At 50.5% G+C, this 27,815-nt stretch overlaps 1 protein-coding gene across 1 annotated transcript in view; it reads left to right on the forward strand.

Moving 5' to 3' along the window:
- LOC140391775 (transmembrane protein 182-like) overlaps positions 1 to 27,815 on the forward strand; it is a 154,045-nt gene that overhangs the window by 105,257 nt on the left and 20,973 nt on the right. The window contains exon 5 of the mRNA XM_072476638.1: positions 25,339 to 25,476. Coding sequence (XP_072332739.1) covers positions 25,339 to 25,476 — 138 coding nt within the window. The remainder of the gene's footprint in view (positions 1 to 25,338; positions 25,477 to 27,815) is intronic.

Genomic DNA, 27,815 nt, shown 5'->3' on the forward strand with positions numbered 1-27,815 from the left:
AGGGAAATCTGGAGTACTCATCGACCACACGGAGAATGTATGTGTTACAGTCGGAGGAGGGAAGGGGCCCTTTGAAATCTGAGGCGTTCAAAGGGGCGGGAAGCCTTCACCAGGCGCGCACGGTCTGGCCGGTAGAAGTGCGGCTTGCACTCCGCACAGACCTGGCAGTCCCTGGTGACTGTCCTTACTTCCTCGACGGAGTAGGGCAGATTACGAGCTTTGACCAGATGGTGCAATCGAGTGACCCCCGGGTGACAAAGGCTGTCGTGTAGGGCCCGGAGTGGGTCCACTTGTGCACTGGCACATGTATCTCGGGAGAGGGCGTCTGGGGGCTCTTTGAGTTTACCGGGGCGATACAAGATCTCGTAATTATAGGTGGAGAGCTCGATTCTCCACTGCAAGATTTTATCATTTTTGATCTTGCCCCGCTGCGTGTTATTGAACATGAAGGCTACCGACTGTTGGTCCGTAAGGAGAGTGAATCTCTTACTGGCCAGGTAATGCCTCCAATGCCACACAGCTTCAATGATAGCTTGGGCCTCCTTTTCGACGGATGAGTATCGAATTTCTGAGGCAGGAAGGGTGCGCGAAAAGAATTGCACGGGTCTGCCTGCCTGGTTTAGAGTGGCGGCAAGGGCGACGTCTGAAGCGTCGCTTTCTACTTGGAAAGGCAGTGAATCGTCCACTGCGCGCATCCAAGCCTTGGCGATGTCTGCTCTGATGCGGGCGAAAGCGTGTTATGCCTCAGCCGCGAGGGGGAATTGGGTGAACTGAATGAGTGGGCGGGCCTTGTCTGCATAGTTTGGGACCCACTGAGCATAGTAGTTCATTCACCTGAGGAAGGAGCTGCGCTTCGAAAGCTAGTGACATCGAAACAAACCTGTTGGACTTTAACCTGGTGTTGTAAGACTTCATAGTAGGAAAAGCACCCCAGGCAGCGTTTGCAGGCCTTGGGGCAGTGGGGGTAGGGAAGTTCCATGAGGGGGGGCATGCGGTCGGGATCGGGCCCGAGAAGTCCGTTTTGTACTATATAGCTGAGAATGGCTCACCGGGTCACGCTGAACACACACTTCTCTTTGTTGTAGGTCAGGTTGAGAAGAGTGGCAGTGCGGAGGAATTTATCGAGGTTGGCATCGTGGTCCTGCTGGTCATGGCCGCAGATGGTGACATTATCTAAGTACGGAAAGGTGGCCCGCAAACCGTACTGGTCGACCATTCGGTCCATCTCTCTTTGGAAGACCGAGACCCCATTTGTGACACCGAAACGGACCCTAAGGAAGTGGTAGAGGCGACCATCCGCCTCGAAGGCAGTGTATGGCCGGTCCGACTTCCGGATGGGGAGCTGGGTAGGCGGATTTCAGGTCAATTGTTGAGGTGACCCGGTACTACGCAATCTGATTGACCATATCAGATATGCATGGGAGGGGGTATGCGTCGAGCTGCGTGTATCGATTGATGGTCCGGCTGTAGTCCACGACCATCCTGTGTTTCTCCCCAATTTTTACCACTACCACTTGGGCTCTCCAGGGGCTGTTGCTGGCCTCGATAATACCCTCCTTAAGCAGCCGCTAGACTTCGGACCTGATGAAGGTCTTGTCCTGGGTGCTGTACCGTCTGCTCCTAGTGGCAAAGGGCTTGCAATCTGCAGTTAGATTGGCAAAAGGGGAGGGGGGATCGACCTTGAGGGTCGCGAGGCCGCAAACGGTAAGGGGGGTAAGGGCCCGCCGAATTTGAGGGTGAGGCTCTGGAGGTTGCACTGGAAGTCCAGGCCCAACAGGAGCACAGCGCAGAGATTAGGAAGGACATAGATGTGGTGTTGGGTGCTCTGAGGTACAGACGAACCAACACGGTTGCAATTGGTACAACGCAGTTTTATTCCAACTAGTTATTTACACATCTGACTTGGTACTCAGCACGTGGTGACTGTGTGAGTGTCTTGTTAATGAGGTCCTGGCCTTGTCCTGTCTCCAGATGGACTGGCCAGCAGGTGTCGTGTCTCTTGTCTTATACTGTGTCTACTCTTGTCTGTGATTGGCTGTCGTGTTATGTGTGCTGATTCGACCGTGAACCGTGGAAGACCATAGACGTAATCGTGGAACTTGTCTAAACCGGTTAGCAAGCCCAGGCATTCTTTTTCGATTTGCGCGTAGCGCTGCTCTGTGGGGGTCATGGCCCGCGATGCATAGGCCACTGGGCCCATGATGCCGTGTCATCCCTCTGCAGGAGCACTGCGCCAATGCCGGATTGGCTGGCATCAGTTGAGATTTTGGTGGCACGAGATGTGTCAAAAAACGCCAACACTGGTGCCGTAGTGAGTTTGCGTTTGAGCTCCTCCCATTCCAGCTGGTGTGTGTGTTGCCACTGGAACTCTGTAGATTTTTTGATGAGGTGGCGCAGAGTCGTTGTGTGGGAGGCAAGGTTGGGAATGAATTTCCCTAGGAAGTTGACCATGCCAAGGAAGCGTAGGACAGCCTTCTTGTCGGTCGGCTGCGGCATGGCTGTGATGGCGCTCACCTTGTCTGCATCCGGACGGACCCCTGACCGGGAGATATGGTCCCCCAGGAACTTCAATTCGGTCTGGCCAAAGGCGCACTTGGCTCGGTTGAGGCGCAGGCCGTTTTCCCGTATGCGGGCAAAAACGCGTTGGAGACGATGTATGTGCTCCTGCAGTGTGGTGGACCAGATGATGACATCGTCCACATATACGCGCACCCCTTCGATGCCTTCCATCATCTGCTCCATGATTCTGTGGAAGACCTCGGATGCCGAGATGATGCCAAATGGCATCCGGTTGTAGCAGAATCTGCCGAAAGGGGTGTTGAAGGTACATAGCTTTCGGCTGGACGGGTCCAGTTGGATCTGCCAAAATCCTTTAGAAGCATCCAGTTTCGTGAAAATCTTCGCTTGGGCCATTTCACTGGTGATCTCCTCCTGTTTAGGTATGGGATAATGTTCCCACATAATGTTATTATTGAGGTCTTTGGAGTCTATACAGATGCGGAGCTCGCCAGTGGGCTTCTTGACACACACCATGGAGCTGACCCATGGCGTGGGCTCCGTCACCCTGGATAGGACCCCTTGGTCCTGGAGATCCTGCAGCTGCAGCTTGAGGCGGTCTTTAAGTGGCGCAGGAACCCTGCGAGGTGCATGAACGACCGGGATGGTGTCCGGTTTGAGGCAAATTTGGTAGGTGTATGGCAGTGTTCCCATGCCTTCGAATGCCTCCTGGTTGTGGGCGAGGAGCGATTGGAGCTGTGCGTTGAACTCTGCATCCGGGAAGTCAGACGTGCCGTCTGGAGAGAGAGAGAGAATTCGTTGCACAAGGTGGAGAGCCTTACATGCCTGTGCGCCCAGCAGGGAGTCCTTCGATGAGCCAACTATCTCGAATGAGAGTGTGGCCGTGTGTGTTTTGTGTGCCACCTGGAGCTGGCAGGATCCCATGGCCGGGATAACGTTTCCCGTTGTATTCGACCATCTTGCACCGGGATGGCTGGATTGGTGGTCTGACCTTCATGGCATAGAATGCTGACCATGCTATGAGGTTGGCGGAGGCGCCAGTGTCCAGGCGGAAAGTGATCGGCGATCGGTTGACCGTCAGGGTGGCACTCCATTCATCGGACGGATTGATGGTGTTGACCCGGTTCACATCAATGACCGCAACCCGGAAGGCGTCTTGGTCATCTGTGTCGTCGGTTTGGATGTCGTGATGTGGAGGCTGGATGGTCCGCACGTGTCTGCGAGGTTGTCGGAGATGTGGAAGATCCACAGGATGAGCCGCTCGACAGTAGGCAGCGTAGTGGCCCATCTTGCCACAGCGTAGGCATTATCGGGTTTTTGCAGGACATTGTCCTTTTAAATGTGCAGCTCCACAGTTGCCGCACGTCATGACGTCATGGCGTTCGTTACACCACTGCGCATGCGCAGTTCGGTCTTGCGTTGGTGGCGCCTGCGCAGCACGTCCCTCAGTGTTGCTGTAGGTTTTGGCGCGCACAAACGCGGGAGGCCTCAAAAAGCGCGCAAAACGGCCGCCCTCATCCGGGCCGCGGGCCGGGAGAAACTCAATTGCCTGGATGCATTCGGCCTCGTGGGTGGCCTGGCTTGCCGATTCGATCGCTTGGGACCCCCTCCGTACCGATTCGGTCGCCTGAAATTGGGCATAGCAGCTGGTCGCATTTTCATGCAGGACACAGGCTTCAACTGCAGATGCTAAGGTCAGGCCTTTAATTTTTATAAGCTGCTGGCGTAGGCCACTGGAGGCAACGCCAAAAATGATCTGGTCCCGGATCATGGACTCTGAGGTGGTGCCGTAACCGCAGGACTGCGCGAGTATGCGGAGGTGCATCAGGAAGGGCTGAAAGAGCTCATCCTTACCTTGTAGGCGCTGCTGAAAGATATACCTCTCAAAGCTTTCATTGACCTCAACGTTGAAGTGCTGGTCGAGCTTGAGGAGGACCGTGTCATATTTAGATTTGTTCTCGCCTTCCGCGAACACCAAGGAGTTGTATACATCGATGGCGTACTGACCTGCGGTAGTGAGGAGCATGGCAATCTTTGTTTCATCCTAGGCGCCCTGTTTTTCGTTGGCTCGCATGAACAGTTCGAATCGCTGCTTGAAGAGCTTCCAATTGGTGCCCAGGTTCCCAGCGACTTGCAACGGCTGCGGTTTGTTGTGGGTGTCCATGGCTCAGGATAGCAGATTTGCCGGTAAGTATCGAATCACTCACTGGTACCATGTGGTGTTGGTGCTCTGAGGTACAGACGAACCAACACGGTTGCGATTGGTGCAACGCAGTTCTATTCCAACTAGTTATTTACACATCTGACTTGGTACTCAGCATGTGGTGACTTAGTGAGTGTCTTGTTAATGAGGTCCTGGCCTTGTCCTGTCTCCAGATGGACTGGCCAGCAGGTGTCGTGTTTCTTGTCTTATACTGTGTCTGCTCTTGTCTGTGATTGACTGCCATGTTATGTGTGCTGATTGGTCTGTTGGTCTGTCTATCATGATGTGTGTGTTGTGATGTATGTTTGAATATCATGACAATAGAGGCGGAAGTTACTAAATTCTAAGCCCTGGACCGTGAGGATGACTGTACAAAAGCCGCGGATCAGGACGGAGTGGGATCCGGATGCTCGGGAGATCCTTTGATTGGCAGGGTGGACCGCGAGGAAGCAGCGCCTGAACCTATCTGGCAGAACAAAGCTTTCAGTGCTCCCGGAGTCCAGCAGGCACGAGGTCGCGTGGCCGTTGATTTTAACCGTCGTCGACGCGGTGGCCAGGTTGTGCGGGCGAGATTGGTCCAGCGTCATCGAAGCGAGCTGCGGGTAGCCATCGGATGCTTTGGGTGGCGAGCGTGTGTGCTTCCGATGTCGGGATGTCCGGAGACCCTGTGGGGTCAAGGTGGCGGCGCCCATGGTGCGCATATTGCGGGGTCGGGACAAGATGGCGGCGCCCATGGTGCGCACATTGCGGGGTCGGGACAAGATGGCGGCACCCATGGGGCGCAAGTGGCTGAAGGGGGACAAGATGGCGGAACCCACTGGTCGCACATGCGTCTGGCGTGGGGGAGGGGGCGATAGCGGGCGCTAGTAGTAGCAGAAGTAACAGCGGGGACCCCTGGTGTGCGCGGATCGGCGTGCGGCGCAGGCGTATTGGGAAGGCAGGGCCCCAGCTGAGGAGATCGTCGGCGGGGTCCAGGAGGGGTAGGAAGGAGTAGAAGGGTGGGCAGTGCGGCGGGAGGGGTACGATTGTACGTTACGGGATGCGACCGTCATGGAGAGCACCAAGGTTTTTGTCTCCGCCAGTTCGAGCGTGGCCCCTTCCAGTAATCGTTCTCGGATGCGGTCCAACGCAATCCCCGTCACGAAGGCATCGCGCATGAGGAGAATCGCGTGTTCAATGGCCGTAACAGCCTGACAGTCACAGTCCCGGACGAGTGGGATTAGGGCCCGCCAGAAGTCTTCGATGGACTCACCAGGTAGTGGCGAGCGGGTGGCGAGTACATGCCTGGGGAAGAGCACGTTCGCCTTCTGTGCATAGTGTTCCTTAAGGAGTTCCATTGCTTATGTGTAATTCGTGGCGTCTTGGATCAACGGGAACACGCTGAAGCTCAGTCTGGAGTACAGGATGTTTATCGTCTGAGCCTCCGTTGGCTCGGGGTCCGCAGCTTTGATGTAGGCCTCAAAGCATGCTAGCCAGTGAGTAAAGTCTTTTCTGGCGTCGGGCGAGTGCGGATCCAGCTGCAGGCGATCGGGCTTAATTCCGATATCCATTCTGTGGAACATCTGACTGTAATAAATTGATGCATGATCAATTGCACAAAGACTAAAGTTGGGTACAACTGTGGCTTTATTACAGTCAGATGTGTGGCCTCCTGCTGCAGCTGGCGAAATGGCAGGGCACTGGAGGTCATGCATATTTATACAGTTCTCCGTGGGCGGAGCCAGCCGGCAGGAGCTACCAGTGAACCTGTAGTGCAGGTCCTACCTTACATCTCCTATTGCAGTGGTTCACCACAAGTAGTTACAAATTGGAGAGCATGAAAAGCAAAAGCAAACCCTCTTGAATTTGTTTACAGTCTCCCTGGTTGGCATGTGAGTTGGGGGGTGGGGGGACTGCCAGTACCCTCTAATCAGTGAACTCCTTCCCCATGATCCCCACCCTTTCATCTCTCACTGGTGGTCGAACCCTCGCTGATCCTGGGTCTTGGTGGGTGCTGACAGCAACCATTGCTCCAGCTGGTGCTAACAGCAGTGAAGGGTTATCGGACTCTGGTTGCCCAAAGGGCTAAGTCTTTTGCATTCCACCCCTGGGATCCTGTGAAAGTCCTGCTGCTGCCCACTCACGTACCAGATGGCAGGTCTTACCAAAGGAGGTAATGTGAGATTGTTGTGGACCGAGTCAAAGACTGCACAAGATGTCAGGCTGACAGGATACATCTGTCTTTATTCTCACACTGGATGCAGCAATCACTCCTCTGCACTCCCTGCAGGGTCACCTTCCCCGAGCTGCTTCCAGGTCGGGGTTCATATCCTGTGGGAAGTTTCTACAATTGGGAGGAAACTCTGCCCCTCCTGTCACCTGGGTAGCTCATACTCTGAGGTATAGGAGGGGAATTGGATGCAATACAAGTTATGTCCCCATAGGGATCGTAACTCCCCTGTCCCCCCACCTACCCCAAGTCCTCAGGTGGAAGGTCTCGTGGCTGTTTGGGTTGTGGTCAGAGGTTTAGGGTTGGTCCAACCCGGGAGGGGTGCAGCGCACCGGTGACCGCCGCTTCTGCGAGGATCGGCACAGTTGGCACGGCTCAGCCAGCATGGCAGTTGAATATCCATATTTGAATCAGCATCGCTGTCTACACCATCCTTGGTCAGATCCGCAGGTGCCTCAGGTCCCCACGCACCCTGATGTTCAGCAGCAGGCGGAACGGGTGAGTGAGCTCCTGGTTCCTCTCTGGCCTTGGGGCTCCTCCTCAGTTGTACGGGGGACTGCGTCTGAGTCCTCTGCGGGGCCTCTGGACCTCGCGCCGGTGGTTCCTGGTCGTACCATCATATGTTGTCCAGGTGGCCATGTGTCTCGGTGCCTGCTACCTGGACCACGTTAGGAGGCTGGCCCCGTCACATGGAGGACTATCCCAGGGATCTGTATGGCTCCAGTGCTGAAGTTTCTCGCATAAATCATGCCAGTTGTCGTGAAGCTTCGCATTTGTGGGCAGCGGTGAGTGTCCGCCTCCGAGCGGTCCTGCCGTGGATGGACCCACGCCTGGAAATCGGGGAGGATGAGGTTGAGATGTGTTTGGGGCCACGCCCCATGAGCAACTCTTGGCACAATGCTGGTCATAACGTAAGGTGGTGTACAGTAGCTGAAGAAAAATTGTGCCAACCGCGTCTCCCAAGATTCCGAGGTCATCTTCTTCATGGCCTGCTTGAATGTTTGAACCATTCGTTCGACCAGTCCATTGGAGGCCAGATAGTACAGGGTCATTCGTGACCAGGTACAATGCAAACCCCTGGCTTGTAAATGCCTCCCCATTGTCGGACACCAGGACATCGGACAGTCCGTGCGTGCTAAAGATGCCTCACGGTCTGTCCATGGTTGCTCATGTGGTCACCGTGGGGACCCCACTTTATGTGGGCATTCACTAATGTGAGGAACGTGGCCCTCTGAAAAGTCAATGTGTATGGAGAACATGGCTTCAACACGAGACTACAGACGCAGTCAATCGGCAAAGTGGATGGGGCAAATAATATCCAGCTGTTCCAAATGGTCCAATTCCTGATCTACCTTGGCGGAAAATGTGTACAGCATAGGGTGGGCGTGGAAATATCGGGGCTGGAAATTCTCTTCCACATTTACCGTGGCCATAGCTCCTTTAATGGTACTGAGGCCTTTGGTGAAAACTGAAGGGAACATGGTCAGCACTCCCTCTGCTCCAGAGGGGTACATCTGGCATAAGCGTTGCCAATCCAAACGTAGGTGACGCAGCCAATTGCACCGCAATAAGCTGGGCCCATCTTCGCGGACACACCACCATTGGTCGGCATACAGAATGGTCTCCATATGCCATGGGCATGTGGTGCCTTTGATTTCGAAGAGCTCGCCGGTATATATGGCCAGTCAGATCCCGATGTCACGAAAACCCATCCTGATGGCCATAATGTCCAAAAGCGGACGACAGCAACCTCCGCCCCCTTGTCCAGTTCCATCTCGGTGGGGTGTCCGTTTAGCAGCAGCATCACCCGGATAAGTGCCGTTCTGAGGTATGGAACGCAGTGCAGCGGGAGAGGTGGCTGATCAGCTTCCAAGTCCTCCAGGTAATGCATGCAGCATCTCAGGGTTGGGTGGGGGGGGGGGGGTTGTGGATGATGACTGGTCCGATGCCAGAAAACGACACCCTCACATGAGGTCTCGTTCCTGGCCTTGGTTCCCAGCTTGATGCTGACAGCCATCATCTAGGAATGCTAAGTCAGGGAAGGCTCCACGGTCTCTCCAGGGTTAGGCACAGCGGCAGTTGCGGGACCTGCGATGACTTTCACCCTGGGATGGTCTTGGCACCTTGCTTCCAGTGGGCATTGGCCGGTGATCTTGGCAACGCCCAATGCTCAGGACCGCGAGGCCCTGGAGTTCTTGGGAGTCCACGGTCGGCACTTTCCTGGGAGAGACCTATGTCGACAGCCTGCCCAGGGTCAGGGTGGGTCTCCATTGGTAGCTTCCGCTGCGCCTCCCAATTCTGACGCCCGCAAACTATTCAGCCCTGCAGTGATTCAGCCAGGGCAGCTCCGAACCCACGGGGGCAGCAAGTCCCCGTAAGCACATCAACATCCCCCGGTGGAATCCGCCGGCACCTGCAAAGTTGTATGGAAGCGGTACCGTTGGGGATGGCGGATTTAGGTGACAGCCCACTCGGTCAATCAGCGTGGTGAACGGCAGTCCATCCGGTTAAGTCAAGTTCCTTATCAGTGCATAAGTTGGTCCACCAATGGCGGTCAGGAAGGTGACAGTCTGTCGCTCGTCATTAGTGATGGCGCTCATGCTGGGCCCAATCGTCCAAGTCACTGTGAAAAGGCTCAAGATTTCCAATGTGTGCCATACCTACCAGCTGGAGAGTGGCCTCCTGAGATATATGAAAAACGGTCCGAGTTCTCAGCAATTGCCATCTACTGCTGTTCCATTTGAACAAAGAACAAAGAAAAGTACAGCACAGGAACAGGCCCTTCGGCCCACCATGCCTGTGCCGACCATGCTACCCGGCTCAACTAAAATCTTCTGCACTTCCTATGTCCGTATCCCTCTATTCCCATCCTATTCATGTATATGCCAAGATGCCCCTTAAATGTCACGATCGTCCAAATTTGATCCTTGTCGCCAGCCTTGTGGGCTGAGGCAAAGACTCCACAAGAGGCCAGGCTGACAGGATACAATTATCTTTATTCTCACACCAGATACAGCAATCACCCCTCTTCATTTGCTGCAGGGTGACCTCTCCCAAATTGCTTCCAGGTCGGGGTTTATATCCTATGGGGATTTCCTTCAATCGGGAAGAAGCTCCACTCTCTCGTCGCCTGATGGCTCACACTCTGAGATGTTGGAAGGGAATCTTTCTCTGAGCTCCTGCTGCTTCTGGCTGTAACCCTGCTTCAGGACCTGGTGTGTTATTCTGTCTGCTGGCTGTCTTCTTTGAACTTTGAAGTCTGGCCAATAGCAAGATGCTATGATTGGTTGGATGGAGGGGAGGTTGATTGCAGGGGAAAGAGAGGATAGAATTTTCCTGCCTGCAGTTGCCACGCCAGAGACTTGGACTTGTTACTAGCTGCCTTTCTGCTATTGGCTTGGAGTAGAGAATGGGGCGGATCCTGGTTGGCCTGTTGTCGGGCTGCAAGTGGACTCGTTTTTGCAGTTTTGAACTGGATGGTGTCTGGAGACCGGATGCTAGGACTGTGAGAGCATCAGGACGGTGGCCCAATTGACTGTGTGTGCTGCTTGTATTGATGTTGGTTTTGTTTTATTGTTGGGGATTGTATGGTTATTATTGTATTTTTGTATTTCTTTTGTGCCTGATGGCTGAGTGCTCGCTAGTTGCGGCCCTCCTGCTTTTGTGCACTGGGAGCTGACGGGTCGTCCACCCCCCGGTGCTAGTGAGGTGGAGGGGTGTTATCGCTCTCTCCCCCAACTGTGCACTGCCTGTCCTTTTCTGGTAGACTACTCTGCTAGCGGGCACCTCTCCACCGACGTGGGGCTGTTGCTGGAGGCGGAGAGGGTTGGAGGGGGAGTATGCACTGTCTTGAGTGCTGGCGGCTTTGCTTGTTGGGATTCTTGCGATTGTTCTGTATATTTTCTTGTTTTTGGTAAAGGGAGTTCTCTCTCTCTGTCTCTCAATAATAATCTTTATTGTCACAAGTAGTCTCACATTGCAATGAAGTTACTGTGAAAAGTTCCTAGTCGCCACATTCTGCCGCATGTTCGGGTACACAGAAGGAGAATTTCCGCTATGTTCCTTTCCGGTGGCCTGTGCTGCTTGTTTGTGTGCCTTTCCATCAATGTGGGGCTAGCATTAGGTCAGGGCATCGATGTGTCCTTTTCCGGTGGCCTGTGCTAATCATTTGGGCAACCTTCCACCGATGTGGGGCTATCATTGGGGAGGGGTGGGGGGGTGAGAGGTGGCCGCATGCTGGCTTTGCAGCTGGTGGTTTGTTTAAAGGAACTGTTTTGTGTTGAACTGTGCCCCTTCTTGGGAAGTGGATGGGTGTTCTCTCTCTCTCTCACTGTGCCTGCTCCGGTGTGTGCTTTTCCGACACTGTGCCTGCACCGGTGTGTCCTTTTCCGGTAGTCTGTGCTGCTTGTTTAGGTGCTTTTCGTCGATGTGAGGCTACTGTTGGGGCCGGTGTGTGTGTGTGTGTTGGGGGGGACGGGGGGGACGGGGGGGGACGGCTGGGTGGTGGTGGGTGTGTGTGGGGGGTGGGAGGGGGCTGGGTGGTGGTGGGTGGGTGCTGGCTTGAGAGCTGGTGGTTTTGGTTGTTTCTTTGGTATCTTGTGAATGCCTTTAGCATATTACTGATTTTTGTGACTCTTTTTAGCATGTTGCTGATTCTTTTGTATTCTTGAGTTGTGAATAAACTTATGATATACCATCAATTCACAGCGAGACGATATGAACAAGTGAACGAAGGCTTTATTACACAAAGAACTAGCCTGCCAGTGACTTCTGTATAAATGAGCGCCACACACTGTGCGCAGGACTATATACCGTCCCGGGGGAGCGGAGCCAGAGGTGGGGTCCACCGGGGTTCCAGCTCATTCCTTAAAGGTTAAAGGTTACACAGGCACCACATCTCCTGGTGAATACATTTCACCACAACTTATAATATTTGGAGGAGGGGAATCAGATACAATACAGGTTCTGTCCCCGTAGGGGTCATAACAGGGATCTTGCCAGATCTCAAGCTGGAGTGGGAGACCCTGTTGCCTGGATTAAATTCTGCCCATGATGATGAAAAATGATGCTTTGCAAACCTCAAATATGATATGTATCGAGAGCTGAGTTGCAGCACCAACTAAAAATATGTTTTGGATTTAACAACTCGATCGAGCAGTTGACAAACAAATCTAGTTTACTAATGTATGTCTTATTACTGTTGTGTACAAATCCTTTGTATTATCTTTGACTATAATTTGGTTATCGCTAAATACTTGGATGCTTCAGTAGTTTTCTCCAGCACTTTTTGGCTGCAAAGTTAATTCATGTTTCTTCCTGTCTATCGGTTATGCTCTGATTTCTAAGATCCCCCAAATCATGTGACATGCATGTGCAAACTGATCTGAACGGTCACATATTTATGGAGTTATGAAATATATCCCAGTCATACACTCCCAGCTGAGATAAAAGGATGGCTGCACATCTATCTTTAATTAATTAGGAGGGATTATTGGGTTACGGGGATAGGGTGGAAGAGAGGGCTTCAGTGGGTTGGTGCAGACTCAATGGGCCGAATGGCCTCCTTCTGCACTGTATGTTCTATGTTCTATGTAATGTATAACGTCAGGGGCAGCAAATGTGATTTTCTAATTCAGATCTCTTAAAAATGAATATCGATCATTTCTGGCCTCTTGCCTGAACTTCAATAACTTTAGAGGCTCCATTGGAAAATAGTCCACTCGATATCAATGAACAGCGGCAGTTACAGAACACAATATACACCATATAATTGCTACTCCTATGCTCAGAAATTTGCCTCATCCTCAAGGGGGGCAATTTAACGGTCTTGTCCTGCCAGACGTGGTACCCCGATGTCGCCGTTGAATCTCGACGCTTGAGACATTTCGCGAGATTCAGCTGTACCTCGCGAGACGTGACGATCTGAGCGCGATCCAGATTAGCATAATTAAATAATCAATTTGGCTCATTTAAATATGCATTCACCAGATTCTCCCAGTGCCTGGGGCCTAACGGCGCACCTGGGAGACCTCGTCAGGGTGCCATTTAGCAAGGGTTTCCACAAATGTGGGCCAGTCGTAATGGTACCTAGAGGGGTCTCGCAGATCATTAGAGCAGCTGCTGGTCGAGGAGAAGGCAACGTGGTACCCTCCCACTCCCACTGGCACCCAGGCACCTTGGTACTGCCAGGCTGGTCGGGGCACTGCCACGATGCCAGGCTGGCAGTGGCAAGCTGCCCAGGTGCCAGGTTGCTTGTGCCAGGGGTTGGGCCAGTGGGCGCCTCACCCATAAGAGGTGGGTTAGAGTGGGGGCTCGTGGACCCCGGACGAGGTATATTGGGTGAAGTGGGCGGGGGTCTGGACACTGCGGTGGGGTCACTGAGGGCGGTTGAAAGATCAGGGCTGCCTTTAAAAATGGTGCCCGATCCACGAATAGTCTTCCTGCACTGGTGAGCTCAGTTCAGCTGGACATGGCCTTGACAGGGCGATCCTTGCTGAGGCAAAAAAAACCGGCAAAATTCTGTCGAATAGCAGGGTCCTCCTATGTCGACAGCCTGTTGAAGGTCAGGGGGGGTCTCCATTAATAACTTCCGCTGCGCCTCCCAATTCCAATGTCTGCAAACTAAGCAGCCCTGCAGTGATTCAGCCAGGGCAGCTCCGAACCCATGGGGGGCAGCAAGTAAGCACATCAACATCCCCCGGTGGAGTCCGCCGGCATCTGCGAAGCTGTATGGAAGCGGTACCGTTGGACCATAACTGGGGACTGTGGATTTAGGTGACAGGCCACTCAGTCAATCAGCGTGGTGAACGGCAGTCCATCCGGGTAAGTCAAGTTCCTTATCAGTGCATACGATGGTCCACCAATGGCGGTCAGGAAGGTGACGGTCTGTCGCTCGTCATTGGTGATGGCGCTCGTACTGGGCCCAATCGTCGAAGTCGGTGTGAAAAGGCTCAAGATTTCCAATGTGTGCCATACCTACCAGCTGGAGAGTGGCCTCCTGAGATATATGAAAAACGGTCCGAGTTCTCAGCAATTGCCATCTACAGCTGTTCCTTGTCGCCAGTCTTGTGGGCCGAGGTAAAGACTCCACAAGAGGCCAGGCTGACAGGATACAACTATCTTTATTCTCACACCAGATACAACAATCACCCCTCTTCATTTGCTGCAGGGTCACCTCTCACAAATTGCTTCCAGGTCGGGGTTTATATCCTATGGGGATTACCTTCAATTGGGAGGAAGCTCCACTCTCTCGTCGCCTGATGGCTCACACTCTGAGATGTTGGAAGGGAATCTTTCTCTGAGCTCCTGCTGCTTCTGGCTGTAACCCTGCTTCAGGACCTGGTGTGTTATTCTGTCTGCTGGCTGTCTTCTTTGAACTTTGAAGCCTGGCCAACAGCAAGATGCTATGATTGGTTGGATGGAGGGGAGGTTGATTGCAGGGGAAAGAGAGGATAGAATTTTCCTGCCTGCAGTTGCCACGCCAGGGACTTGTACTTGTTACTAGCTGCCTTTCTGCTTATTGGCTTGGAGTGCAGAATGGGGCGGATCCTGGTTGGCCTGTTGTCGGGCTGCAAGTGGACTCGTTTTTGCAGTTTTGAACTGGATGGTGTCTGGAGACCGGATGCTGGGACTGTGAGAGCATCAGGACGGTGGCCCAATTGACTGTGTGTGCTGCTTGTATTGATGTTGGTTTTGTTTTATTGTCGGGGATTGTATGGTTATTATTGTATTTTTGTATTTCTTTTGTGCCTAATGGCTGAGTGCCCACTAGTTGCGGTCTTCCTGCTTTTGTGCACTGGGAGCTGACGCCCCCCCCCCCCCCCCCCCCCCCCGATGCTAGTGAGGTGGAGGGGTGTTATCTCTCTCTCTCCTTAACCGTGCACTGCCTGTCCTTTTCTGGTAGACTACTCTGCTAGCGGGCACCTCTCCACCGACGTGGGGCTGTTGCTGGAGGTGGGGAGGGTTGGAGGGGGAGTATGCACTGTCTTGAGCGCTGGCGGCTTTGCTTGTTGGGGTTCTTGCGGTTGTTCTGTATATTTTCTTGTTTCTGGTAAAGGGAGTTCTCTCTCTCTGTCTCTCAATAATAATCTTTATTGTCACAATTAGTCTCACATTGCAATGAAGTTACTGTGAAAAGTTCCTAGTCGCCACATTCTGCCGCATGTTCGGGTACACAGAAGGAGAATTTCCGCTATGTTCCTTTCCGGTGGCCTGTGCTGCTTGTTTGTGTGCCTTTCCATCAATGTGGGGCTAGCATTAGGTCAGGGCATCGATGTGTCCTTTTCCGGTGGCCTGTGCTAATCATTTGGGCAACTTTCCACCAATGTGGGGCTATCATTGGGAGGGGTGGGGGGAGGAGAGGTGGCCGCATGCTGGCTTTGCAGCTGGTTGTTTGTTTAAAGGAACTGTTTTGTGTTGAACTGTGCCCCTTCTTGGGAAGTGAAAGGGTGTTCTCTCTCTCTCTCACTGTGCCTGCACCGGTGTGTCCTTTTCCGACACTGTGCCTGCACCAGTGTGTCCTTTTCCGACACTGTGCCTGCACCGGTGTGTCCTTTTCCGGTAGTCTGTGCTGCTTGTTTAGGTGCTTTTCGTCGGTGTGAGGCTACTGTTGGGGCCGGTGTGTGTGTGTGTGTGTGGGAGGGGGTGGGGGGTGGGGGGGGGGGCAGGAGGGGGCTGGGTGGTGGTGGGCGTGTGTGGGGGGGGGGGGTGGTGGGAGGGGGCTGGGTGGTGGTGGGTGTGTGCTGGCTTGAGAGCTGGTGGTTTTGTTTGTTCCTTTGGTGTCTTGTGAATGCCTTTAGCATATTACTGATTTTCGTGACTCTTTTTAGCATGTTGCTGATTCTTTTGTATTCTTGAGTTGTGAATTAACTTCTAATATTTGTAGGAGGGGAATCAGATACAATACAGGTTCTGTCCCCGTAGGGGCCATAACAGGGATCTTGCCAGATCTCAAGCTGGAGTGGGAGACCCTGTTGCCTGGATTAAATTCTGCCCATGATGATGAAAAATGATGCTTTGCAAACCTCAAATATGAAATGTATCGAGAGCTGAGTTGCAGCACCAACTAAAAATATGTTTTGGATTTAACAACTAGATCGAGCAGTTGACAAACAAATCTAGTTTACTAATGTATGTCTTATTACTGTTGTGTACAAATCCTTTGTATTATCTTTGACTATAATTTGGTTATCGCTAAATACTTGGATGCTTCAGTAGTTTTCTCCAGCACTTTTTGGCTGCAAAGTTAATTCATGTTTCTTCCTGTCTATCGGTTATGCTCTGATTTCTAAGATCCCCAAAATCATGTGACATGCATGTGCAAACTGATCTGAACGGTCACATATTTATGGAGTTATGAAATATATCCCAGTCATACACTCCCAGCTGAGATAAAAGGATGGCTGCACATCTATCTTTAATTAATTAGGAGGGATTATTGGGTTACGGGGATAGGGTGGAAGAGAGGGCTTAAGTGGGTTGGTGCAGACTCAATGGGCCAAATGGCCTCCTTCTGCACTGTATGTTCTATGTAATAGCGTCAGGGGCAGCAAATGTGATTTTCTAATTCTTAAAAATGAATATCGATCATTTCTGGCCTCTTGCCTGAACTTCAATAACTTTAGAGTGTCCATTGGAAAATAGTCCACTCTATAACAATGTACAGCGGCAGTTACAGAACACAATATACACCATATAATTGCTACTCCTTCTGGCTGTAACCCTGCTTCAGGACCTGGTGTGTTATTCTGTCTGCTGGCTGTCTTGTTTGAACTTTGAAGCCTGGCCTATAGCAAGATGCTATGATTGTTTTGATGGAGGGGAGGTTGATTGCAGGGGAAAGAGAAATTTGCCTCATCCTCAAGGGGCGCAATTTAACGGTCTTGTCCTGCCAGACGTGGTACCCCGATGTTGCCGTTGAATCTTGACTGTTGAGACATTTTGCGAGATTCAACTGTACCTCGCGAGACATGACGATCTGGGCGCGACCCAGATTAGCATAATTAAATAATCCATTCGGCTCATTTAAATATGCATTCACCAGATTCTCCCAGTGCCTGGGACCTAACGGCACGCCTGGGAGACCTCGTCAGGGTGCCATTTAGCAAGGGTTTCCACAAATGTGGGCCAGTCGTAATGGTACCTAGAGGGGTCTCCCAGATCATTAGAGACCACTGGGTGGTTGGAGACAAGGCAACGTGATATCCTCACACACCCACTGGCACCCAGGCACCTTGGTACTGCCAGGCTAGTCGGGGCACTGCCACAATGCCAGGCTGGTAGTGCCAAGGTGCTCAGGTGCCAGGTTGCTCGTGCCAGGGGTCGGGCCAGGGGGCACCTCACCCATAATCGGTGGGGTGAGAGTGGGGGCTCGTGGGCCCCGGACGAGGTGTGTTGGATGAAGTGGGCGGGGGTCTGGACACTGCGGTGGGGTCGTTGAGGGCGGTTGAACGATCAGGGCTGCCTTTAAAAATGGCGTCCGATCCACGAATAGTCTTCCTGCACTGGTGAGCTCAGTTCACCTTGACATGGCCTCGACAGGGCGATCCTTGCTGAGGCAAAAAAAAAGGGCAAAATTCTGCAGAATAGCAGGGTCCTTCTCGGCTCCTGCAGCCCAGAGAAATACCGCGCTACACGCGCCCAAAACTGGACTCTGAAATTTTTCCATTGAATTGCGTCCAAGGCCTCTATCATTCCATTATGACATTTTACTGCTTCAATCCATTCATCCTATTGTCTTTCAGCAGCAAGGCCTTGTGGTTAAAATAGGGATTGCTTTATTGACTGGTTCCTCGTGTTGCAATGGGTCCCCGAGCGAGGTATCCCCAAATTGTTATGCTTAAACGTGAAGAGGGTTAAACTGGTTCTCTGTCTTTATTAAACCCCTTCAGTTGGTCGCAACAAGATGAATTTGAAAATAATTCCTTTCCTTGTGAGTTCCTTGTCCCATTTCAAATGTATTTATGTTTTCTAAAATAAACAATTTAACTAGGCTTTGTTGAGCTAAAGAAAGAACAAATGTATTAGTTACTAAGGTTCTGGAAGAAAATAATGAAACCCAGCATTCATACACAGATTAGAAATAAGGGGCGCGATTATCTCTCCGCAGAACCAAACACGATGGATGAATCCTGCGAGAGCCCCAATTCAGACTTCGCACTGAGTGCAATACCTCACATGAGTCATCCAACTTGCTACGAACGGAGCAATCTGGATCACGCCCTCGCTGGGTGTGATTCAGGTAATGTTATTTAAATGAGCCACAGCCGTGCCTGCTAGGCCTCAATCCAGTACTGTTTCGCATTGGTTTCCACAAGCATGGATCAGGCATGATGACACCTCGGGCGTCTCGCAGGACATTAGAGCCCCCCGGGTGGTCATGGACAGGGAAGGGTGGTATCCTGGGCACTCTCCCTGGAACCCAGGCACCTTGACAGTGCCAATCTGGCACCCTGGCAGTGCCACCCAGGCACCTGGCAGTGCCGACTTGGGGCTGCTGGAGTGAGGTCGAGAATGCTTGTGGTCTTCTAGTAATGATACACATGGATGTCCACAAGTGCCTGAACCATATAATTCATGCCCTGCACCATGGAGTGAAGTCCTGTGCCATGGAATGCACGTTATGCACCATGGAGTTTATTCTCTCCACCAGTGCAGGACAAAAGTCTTGTTTGCAGTATTGATCTGGCTGCCTCCGAGTGCTGGCACGATCTCCACAGTCAAGAACGCATGTGACTCCTCCATTGGGCCTTTCAATCTGAGGAGTGCAGCTGACATCCCTTCCTGGTGTTCCCAACTCTGCCTTTGGAGCTCCAGCCACTGAGGCATGACTGGGTCCAAAGACATGTCATCTGACTGGGACTCAGCAGAGCTCTGAGCTCCTGCAGTCCTATGAGTGCTAGCTCTCTGGGATAAGCATGTTTCCGCCTGCTGTGGATCAGAGAGAGTGAGGTGCTCACCAGATTGTGACCCTAATACCTCGACAAAACTAATTCCCACCATGGTGTGTGTCTCTGCACTGGTAGAGAGTGTGGGTGAAAGCTCTGACACCTCTTCAAATTCAACCCCTGACACTTCATCCTTACTCCGAGAATCGAGGTGCGGATGTCTTTGCAGACATCCTCTGCATTGGACTTTGAACAAGTGGCTGGAGAATGCTGGAGCAGCCTTTAAATGCAGTGCCCCAGTAATTGGCGTTCTCAGGTAATGGTGGGATGGGTGAATCAGAGGCCGCATGCCATGGAGGTAGCATGAAGCACGTGAAAAATCTTTGTTTCTCATATGCCTAGAAATACGACACAAAAACCTATCACTGTGGCTGGCGAGCTAATGTCCACTTTTCCCACCCAAAGCCACGCCAAAACCAAATAATGGGAAAATACCACCCAAGGGCCGGGAATTCCTGCTCGAAATCACATCAGGCGGGTTTGGCGACAGGAGCAGAAAATTGCACGAAAACAGCCAAATTGCGTTTCATGTCGTTTCATGTCGATGTAAATGTGTGATGTGTTTGTCCCCCCCCCCTTCAGTGACAGATTGTATTTCCTGATGTTCAATGTCAGGAACATCATTTGAATTAGTAAGTATTGTGGTGATGTCTATCAATGCAAATACATGTAGGCTAGCTAGACACTAGAGGGAGCACCAGAGACATCACACACCCACACTCAACCAATAGATCAGTTAGATAGGACACGACCAATGGACATTCACGATACACACAGAGGTGACACGACCACAGGAGGGCATTACACCAACCCATATATAAAGGACACCACACAGATGACCTCACATCTGCCTCTTTCCAATGGAGACAGTCAGTGAGTAGAGACACAGGGTTTATTCAATATCACTCCCACCACGTGGATTGCAGCAACTGGTTAGTCAGTCTGGGTAGATATAGTAGGATTAGCAGTAGTGTCGAACCCGAGTAATAGAAGTGTAAATAGTTTAATAAACGTGTTGAAGTTATCTCCATGTCTGAACCTTCCTTTGTCAAGTGCACCACAAGGATGCCGCTTATGTTATACCTAGAACATAACAAATCAAGTATATCATTATTAGGCCTCTACACCAAAACCATCCCCCTCTGGGGATGGTTTAGCACAGGGCTAAATCGCTGGCTTTGAAAGCAGACCAAGGCAGGCCATCAGCGCGGTTGAAGTCCCGTACCAGCCTCCCCGAACAGGCGCCGGAATGTGATGACTGGGGGCTTTTCACAGTAACTTCATTTGAAGCCTACTTGTGACAATAAGCGATTTTCATTTCATTTCAGGAATAGTGCCAGAAGACTGGGGGAGAGCAAATGTTGTCCCCTTGTTCAAGAAAGGGAGTAGAGACAACCCCGGTAACTATAGACCAGTGAGCCTTATTTCTGTTGTGGACAAAATCTTGGAAAGGTTTATAAGAGATAGGGGGCGGAATTCTCCGGAAACGGCCTGATGTCCGCCGACTGGCGGCCAAAACGGCGCAAATCAGACGGGCATCGCGCCGCCCCAAAGGTGCGGAATCCTCCGCATCTTTGGGGGCCGAGCCCCAACCTTGAGGGGCTAGGTCGGCGCCGGATGAATTTCCGCCCCGCCAGCTGGCGGAAAAAGCCTTTGGTGCCCCGCCAACTGGCGCGGAAATGACCTCTCCAGGCGGCGCATGCGCGGGAGCGTCAGCGGCTGCTGACGGCATTCCCGCGCATGCGCAGTGGAGAGAGTCTCTTCTGCCTCCGCCATGGTGGCGGAGGCGGAAGGGAAAGAGTGCCCCCACGGCACAGGCCCCCCCGCGGATCGGTGGGCCCAAGATCGCGGGCCAGGCCACCGTGGGGGCGGATCGCCCGGGGGCCAGATCGCCCCGCGCCCCCCCCAGGACCCCAGAGACCGCCCGCGCCACCTTGTTCCGCCGGTAAGGTAGGTGGTTTAATTTACACCGGCGGGACAGGCATTTTAGCGGCGGGACTTCGGCCCATTCGGGCCGGAGAATCGAGCGGGGGGCCCGCCAACAGGCGCGCCGCCATTCCCGCCCCCGCCGAATATCCGGTGCCGGAGACTTCGGCAACCGGCGGGGGCGGGATTCACGCCAGCCCCCGGCGATTCTCCGACCCGGCGGGGGTCAGAGAATCTCGCCCAAGATGTATAATCATCTGGAAAGGAATAATTTGATTAGAGATAGTCAACACGGTTTTGTGAAGGCTAGGTCATGCCTCACAAACCTTATTGAGTTCTTTGAGAAGGTGACCAAACAGGTGGATGAAGGTGAAGCAGTTGATGTGGTGTATATGGATTTCAGTAAAGCATTTGATAAGGTTCCCCACGGTAGGCTACTGCAGAAAATACAGAGGCATGGGATTCAGGGTGATTTAGCAGTTTGGATCAGAAATTGGCTAGCTGGAAGAAGACAAAGGGCGGTGGTTGATGGGAAATGTTCAGACTGGAGTCCAGTTACTAGTGGTGTACCACAAGGATCTGTTTTGGGGCCACTGCTGTTTGTCATTTTTATAAATGACCTGGAGGAGGGCGTAGAAGGATGGGTGAGTAAATTTGCAGATGACACTAAAGCCAGTGGAGTTGTGGACAGTGCGGAAGGATGTTACAAGTTACAGAGGGACATAGATAAGCTGCAGCGCTGGCTGAGAGGTGGCAAATGGAGTTTAATGCAGAAAAGTGTGAGGTGATTCATTTTGGAAGGAATAACAGGAAGACAGAGTACTGGGCTAATGGTAAGATTCTGGGCAGTGTGGATGAGCAGAGAGATCTCGGTGTCCATGTACATAGATCCCTGAAAGTTGCCACCCAGGTTGAGAGGGTTGTTAAGAAGGCGTACGGTATGTTAGCTTTTATTGGTAGAGGGATTGAGTTTCGGAGCCATGAGATCATGTTGCAGCTGTACAAAACTCTGGTGCGGCCGCATTTGGAGTATTGCGTGCAATTCTGAGGAAGGAGCAAATAGAGGAAGGATGTGGAAGCATTGGAAAGGGTGCAGAGGTGATTTACCAGAATGTTGCCTGGTATGGAAGGAAGATCTTATGAGGAAAGGCTGAAGGACTTGAGGCTGTTTTCGTTAGAGAGAAGAAGGTTAAGAGGTGACTTAATTGAGGCATACAATATGATCAGAGGATTGGATAGGGTGGACAGTGAGAGCCTTTTTCCTCGGATGGTAATGCCTACCACGAGGGGACATAGCTTTAAATTCAGGGGAGATAGATATCGGACAGATGTCAGAGGTAGGTTCTTTACTCAGAGAGTAGTAAGGGCGTGGAATGCCCTGCGTGCAACAGTAGTGGACTCACCAACACTAAGGGCATTCAAATGGTCATTGGTTAGACATATGGACGATAAGGGAATAGTGTAGATGGGCTTTAGAGTGGCTTCACAGGTCGGTGCAACATCGAGGGCCGAAGGGCCTGTACTGCGCTGTAATGTTCTATGTTCTATGCCTCCCACCCAAATCCGACAGGACCTTTTGTAAATTTACAAATGGATTTTATTGAACTACCCCCATGTATGGGTTTTAAATATGTTTTAGTAATTATAGATGTATTCCCTCGGTGGATAGAAACTTTTCCATGTAAACACAATGATGCAACTACAGTTGCTAAGTTTCTGTTAAAAGAAATTGTGCTGCAATTTGGCATCCCAGTACAACTATCAAGCGACAATGGGTCACATTTCACTGGAACTATTATACGAGAGATGTGTAAAGCTCTACAAATTAGCCAGCACTTTCACTGCAGCTACCTCCACAGTCAGCCGGACTGGGGGAACGATACAATGGAGTTTTTAAAAATAAGCTCGCAAAACTTGCGATGAAACTGGACTAAAGTGGGTTAAACTATACCTTTGGCACTAATGGTGATAAGATCAGCATCCAACAGGACTATCGCCCCATGAGATTGTTATGGGGCGACGCCAGACACTACCTTTCTCAGCACCGTGTGCGGCAAAGCAAATGGACATTCACAAGATGGACGAACGTATGCTGAACTCCTGTATTTCCCTAACAAAAAGCATTTCTAGATTTCATTTGCAGGTTAAGGAAGCCCAGTTGGATCCATCAGAGGGAAAGTGCCATAGCCTCGGAACAGGAGACTTCATATACATCAAGGCCTTCAAGAGGAAGACCAACCTACAGCCAATGTTTGAGGGTCCATTCCTGATTCTACTGACGATCAACACCGCAGTGAAGGTTAAGGAGCGACCGACATGGATACACATATCGCACTGCAAAAGAGCCCCCGCCCCGGAAACTTGGGGACAGGATTGACAATGCTGGCAATTTTCTGCCTAATGGGACGAACTGGGACACTTACTGGACTAATATGAACACTTTCCTTTACATGTCATATGTATCCGCAAGAGAAGTGAACCTATCTAACTGTTGGGTCTGTACCCATGTGCTCATACATAGTAAAGGGGGCATACCACTAAGACCTATCCCTTTAAGCACCTCACAAACTATGGAGTGGTACCTATTCCAAAACGGCTCCCGCAGAAAGGGGCCTCCACAAATGGGGATAGCTACAGTACCGTTAGTGAAGAAGACTTGATGACCTGGATGTCTGCAGGGTACTCGATGGCAGCCTTTTCAGGCTGGTATCAGCCTAAGTACAACACAGCCCATAGGCCGCCCGTCCTTCTCCTCACTAATATCACTTGACAAGGTGCCCTCAAGGGCAGCATATGCCTATACAGGAGTCTGGCTGGTGGGGAAAAGTAGGTAATAGCTCCTGCACACACTCTTTCAACAGCTCCCAGAGCTCTTACTCCTCACTCCTTGAAGGACTTAAGAACATGACAGGGAAAGGTAACTTTACTGTTAGCCTACAAGTAGAAGGGATAGCCCACTATACGTCATATAATGGGACATACTTTATCTGTGGGTACAGGGCCTACCCCGTTTGCCTATCAACTGGTCAGGATCATGTTATTTAGGATTTGTGGTGCCCTACATCTATCACTCACCCTCACTTCCAAGAAAGCTCGCGCATTCTCGAGACAGGAGAGTCATCACAGAAACAGAGCGTTACTTTGCCATTTTGTTCCCACCATATGGAGCAGGAAAACTAGCCCGGGAATCAATAAACTTGGCAGCAGCTTTCGAGGTGATAGCAAATAACACTGCAGGGGCATTGGACAAAATCACGGCCAAAATGGTTGCCACACGAATGATTGCCCTACAAAATAGGATGGCCTTAGGTTTCCTGCTAGCAGAAAAAGGAGGGACTTGTGCCCTAATATGGTCAGAATGCTGCACCTATATACCAGACGCCTCAGAAAACATTACAAACTAGCTGCCCACATCAGAAAGGGGGCAGCCAAAATACATAATGGGGCTCCATGGGGGGGTTGGGGGAATTGGCTGGAAGATTTGTTGGAGGCCTGGGCAAGCCCATATTGCAAGTCATTATCCTAATAGTAGGGCTATCCATTTACATCTGCTTCCTTGGAATCGTCATAAAAAGTTGCTGCAACATGGCAACCAAGAGCATAGATCCCTGCTCACCATAATGGCCCTAACTGTTGAAATACCCCCAGAAGACCTATAACTAATTGAACTGAAAAGGATGATAACGGAATAATGTTGCCATAAATATATGACAAAAGGAGGGAATGTGGAAACCTAACATGGCCGTTTGCAGCTTTAGCTACCTCATTAATTCAGTCAGCAGACAGATGGCCCCTTGTAAATTGATTACTTTGTCTGGAGTTTAATCGGTTTCTTGACGAGATCAACCCATTTTGTATTGTGACAGATGCACACCGTTTATCTATAACAGTATCATCGAGGCCAGTGACGTCAGTCGATTACCGCGGCTTTTGTATTGCTAATATATATTCATCTCCGTAGATTTACTGCAGGAGGCATTGACGTCATCTGATCATCTCTCCTTTGTATCGGAATTGTACCTTTGTCTCTGTGTAAGCCAACAGAAAGGCTCAGCAATTATCAATGTACTACCTGGGGGGGGGGGGATGGGTTTCCTTTGTGTATAAATGTCTTTACTTCCCTCATGTTTGGCAGTCAGCCTGGCTGCGACCTTTGTTTGTACAGGTCTCACTCTCCTTGTTCAAGTCAAAAATCGTTAAACGCATTAACTGTGTTGTTATCTGTTCTGCTCTTTTAGGTCTAAACGTCTTACTCAAATGTTGAAGGTTTCGACACAGGGCAGCTTCGACATCAGCTTCCTAATTTCTGTATTTAATTATGCATCTGCAGTCCCCAGAGGTTGGATTCTGATTTACATTTAAATGTTAGCCTTCATGTTCTCCACAGCAAAGTCAGACCCATTGACCGTGGGACTGTGATTTTTAACATTGCATAGTTAAGAACTTCTTCACTATTTGCTTAACTGGTAACTTGTAGCCTCTGATCATTCTGATTGATACCTATGGTGTTAGATCTGAATGTTGACTTGTTTTTACAGGCTTCCGTCATTCATGGAGTGTGCTGATCGTGCTGTCTGTATTCACCATTGGGATTGGATTTGGCCTCATTGTTTATGAAGCTTTCCAAGGGCATGACACCCTATACCTTCTAGGAGGAGGGTTTTTTGTTTTGGCTGGTATGTGTAATTTTGGGTCTCTGCTTTGAATAGTAAATAGGAAAAGTAAATGAAAGATCTAGTTCAAAAAAATGTCGTTAATTTTGGAAAGAAATGCAGCTTATTTGTTTGAATGTAGTTATATTATTATTAATATGATTGTTAGCTTTCAATATCCTACAATCCCTGATTCACAACAAGTAAGCATAAGACACTTGATGGTGGATGGATGGAACAGACTTTATTCTTATACAGCTCAGGGATCGGCTTAACTGTACAAAAAGAGTAGCTTTTTGGTTTTGGTGTCTTTCATGGTCTCTGAAGAACTATTGGAAATACAAATCCTTTATACACAATATTTTACTTATATCAAAGGTACTATTAAGTGCTCAGGGTGTACCTATTCCCAAATCCTGTTGAAAGCAGTCTGTTCATTTTAACTGTTAGTACTCAAAGGTTACATCCCTCAAACAATACTTCTGACCTAATTGTTATGAATCCTTTTGAAGAACGGGCATTATTGACTGCTATTTTTCTACCGTCTATTAAGAGATCCCTCTATCCAGGTTTATTACCTTGTCGCTAAAGTTGCACCTTAATTGCTGATGGCTGACATCAGTAATGTCCTGTATTTCCTTGCACAAGCACTTCTCACAAGCACATTTCATACTCTAAAAGCAGAATCATAGAATTCTTCTAGTGCAGAAAGAGACAAGTTGGGGCAGAACGGTGGCGCAGTGGGTTAGCCCTGCAGCGTCACGGCGCCGAGGTCCCAGGTTCGATCCCGGCCCTGGGTCACTGTCTGTGTGGAGTTTGCACATTCTCCCCGTGTTAGCTTGGGTTTCACCCCCACAACCCAAAGATGTGCAGGGTAGGCGGATTGGCCATGCTAAATTGCCCCTTAATTGGAAAAAATGAATTGGGTACTCTAAATTTTTTTTTAAAGAAAGAAAGCGACAAGTCAGTCTAACGTGTCTGCACCAGCTCTCCAAATTACCATTTCATTTTTTGTCATTCTCTTGCCTTTGCCCCTTACATTATAACAGTTGTGAAGTTTCATTTCCATGCAACAAAACGTGACCCAATATACTGGCACATTTCCAAATTTCCTTAGAATGTGATTGTATTTCCTTCCGAACATGTTCTGCTATAAATATCTATTTCTCAAGAGTTCACAGATTGCTCTGAGATCAATAAGGGGCAGGTTGAAACTTCCTAGATTATCTGATCAAGGTAACCTCAAAATGTTGCAATAGGTGACATGCTGATCTGGAATAAAGGGCGGAATTTTAAAAAGGAATGGGGCAATTAACATACACTTCACATTGCTTGTACTGTCATTGGCCTTGATAATTTACTGAGGCTCAGTACAAATTGAATTCCCTTGTAAATATCCTTCGGGGGTCCTATAAACGTAGTGAAGTTCCTTTTACATGTGTAAACACAAATTCTGCGGCACACTGCAATGTGATGGCACCAAGAGGAATGAGCCCTGAGAAATTCCAGGCCTGATAGTTAGACTGATAATTTACAGAGTGTTCATTGCTTCTATATTCTCTGTAGAAGCAATGAACACTCTGTAAATTATCAGTCTAACTATCAGGCCTGGAATTTCTCAGGGCTCATTCCTCTTGGTGCCATCACATTGCAGTGTGCCGCAGAATTTGTGTTTACACATGTAAAAGGAACTTCACTACAGGCCCTTCGGCCCTCCAAGCCCGTGCCGACCATGCTGCCCGACTAAACTACAATCTTCTACACTTCCTGGGTCCGTATCCTTCTATTCCCATCCTATTCATGTATTTGTCAAGATGCCCCTTAAATGTCACTATCGTCCCTGCTTCCACCACCTCCTCCGGTAGCGAGTTCCAGGCACACACTACCCTCTGTGTAAAAAAACTTGCCTCGTACATCTACTCTAAACCTTGCCCCTCTCACCTTAAACCTATGCCCCCTAGTAATTGACCCCTCTACCCTGGGGAAAAGCCTCTGACAATCCACTCTGTCTATGCCCCTCATAATTTTGTAGACCTCTATCAGGTCGCCCCTCAACCTCCTTCATTCCAGTGAGAACAAACCGAGTTTATTCAACCGCTCCTCATAGCTAATGCCCTCCATACCAAGCAACATTCTGGTAAATCTCTTCTGCACCCTCTCTAAAGCCTCCACATCCTCCTGGTAGTGTGGCGACCAGAATTGAACACTATCCTCCAAGTGTGGCCTAACTAAGGTTCTATACAGCTGCAACATGACTTGCCAATTCTTATACTCAATGCCCCGGCCAATGAAGGCAAGCTTGCCGTATGCCTTCTTGACTACCTTCTCCACCTGTGTTGCCCCTTTCAGTGACCTGTGGACCT

This window comes from Scyliorhinus torazame, chromosome 15 (assembly GCF_047496885.1).
Source record: "Scyliorhinus torazame isolate Kashiwa2021f chromosome 15, sScyTor2.1, whole genome shotgun sequence".
Classification (NCBI taxonomy): Eukaryota; Metazoa; Chordata; class Chondrichthyes; order Carcharhiniformes; family Scyliorhinidae; genus Scyliorhinus; species Scyliorhinus torazame.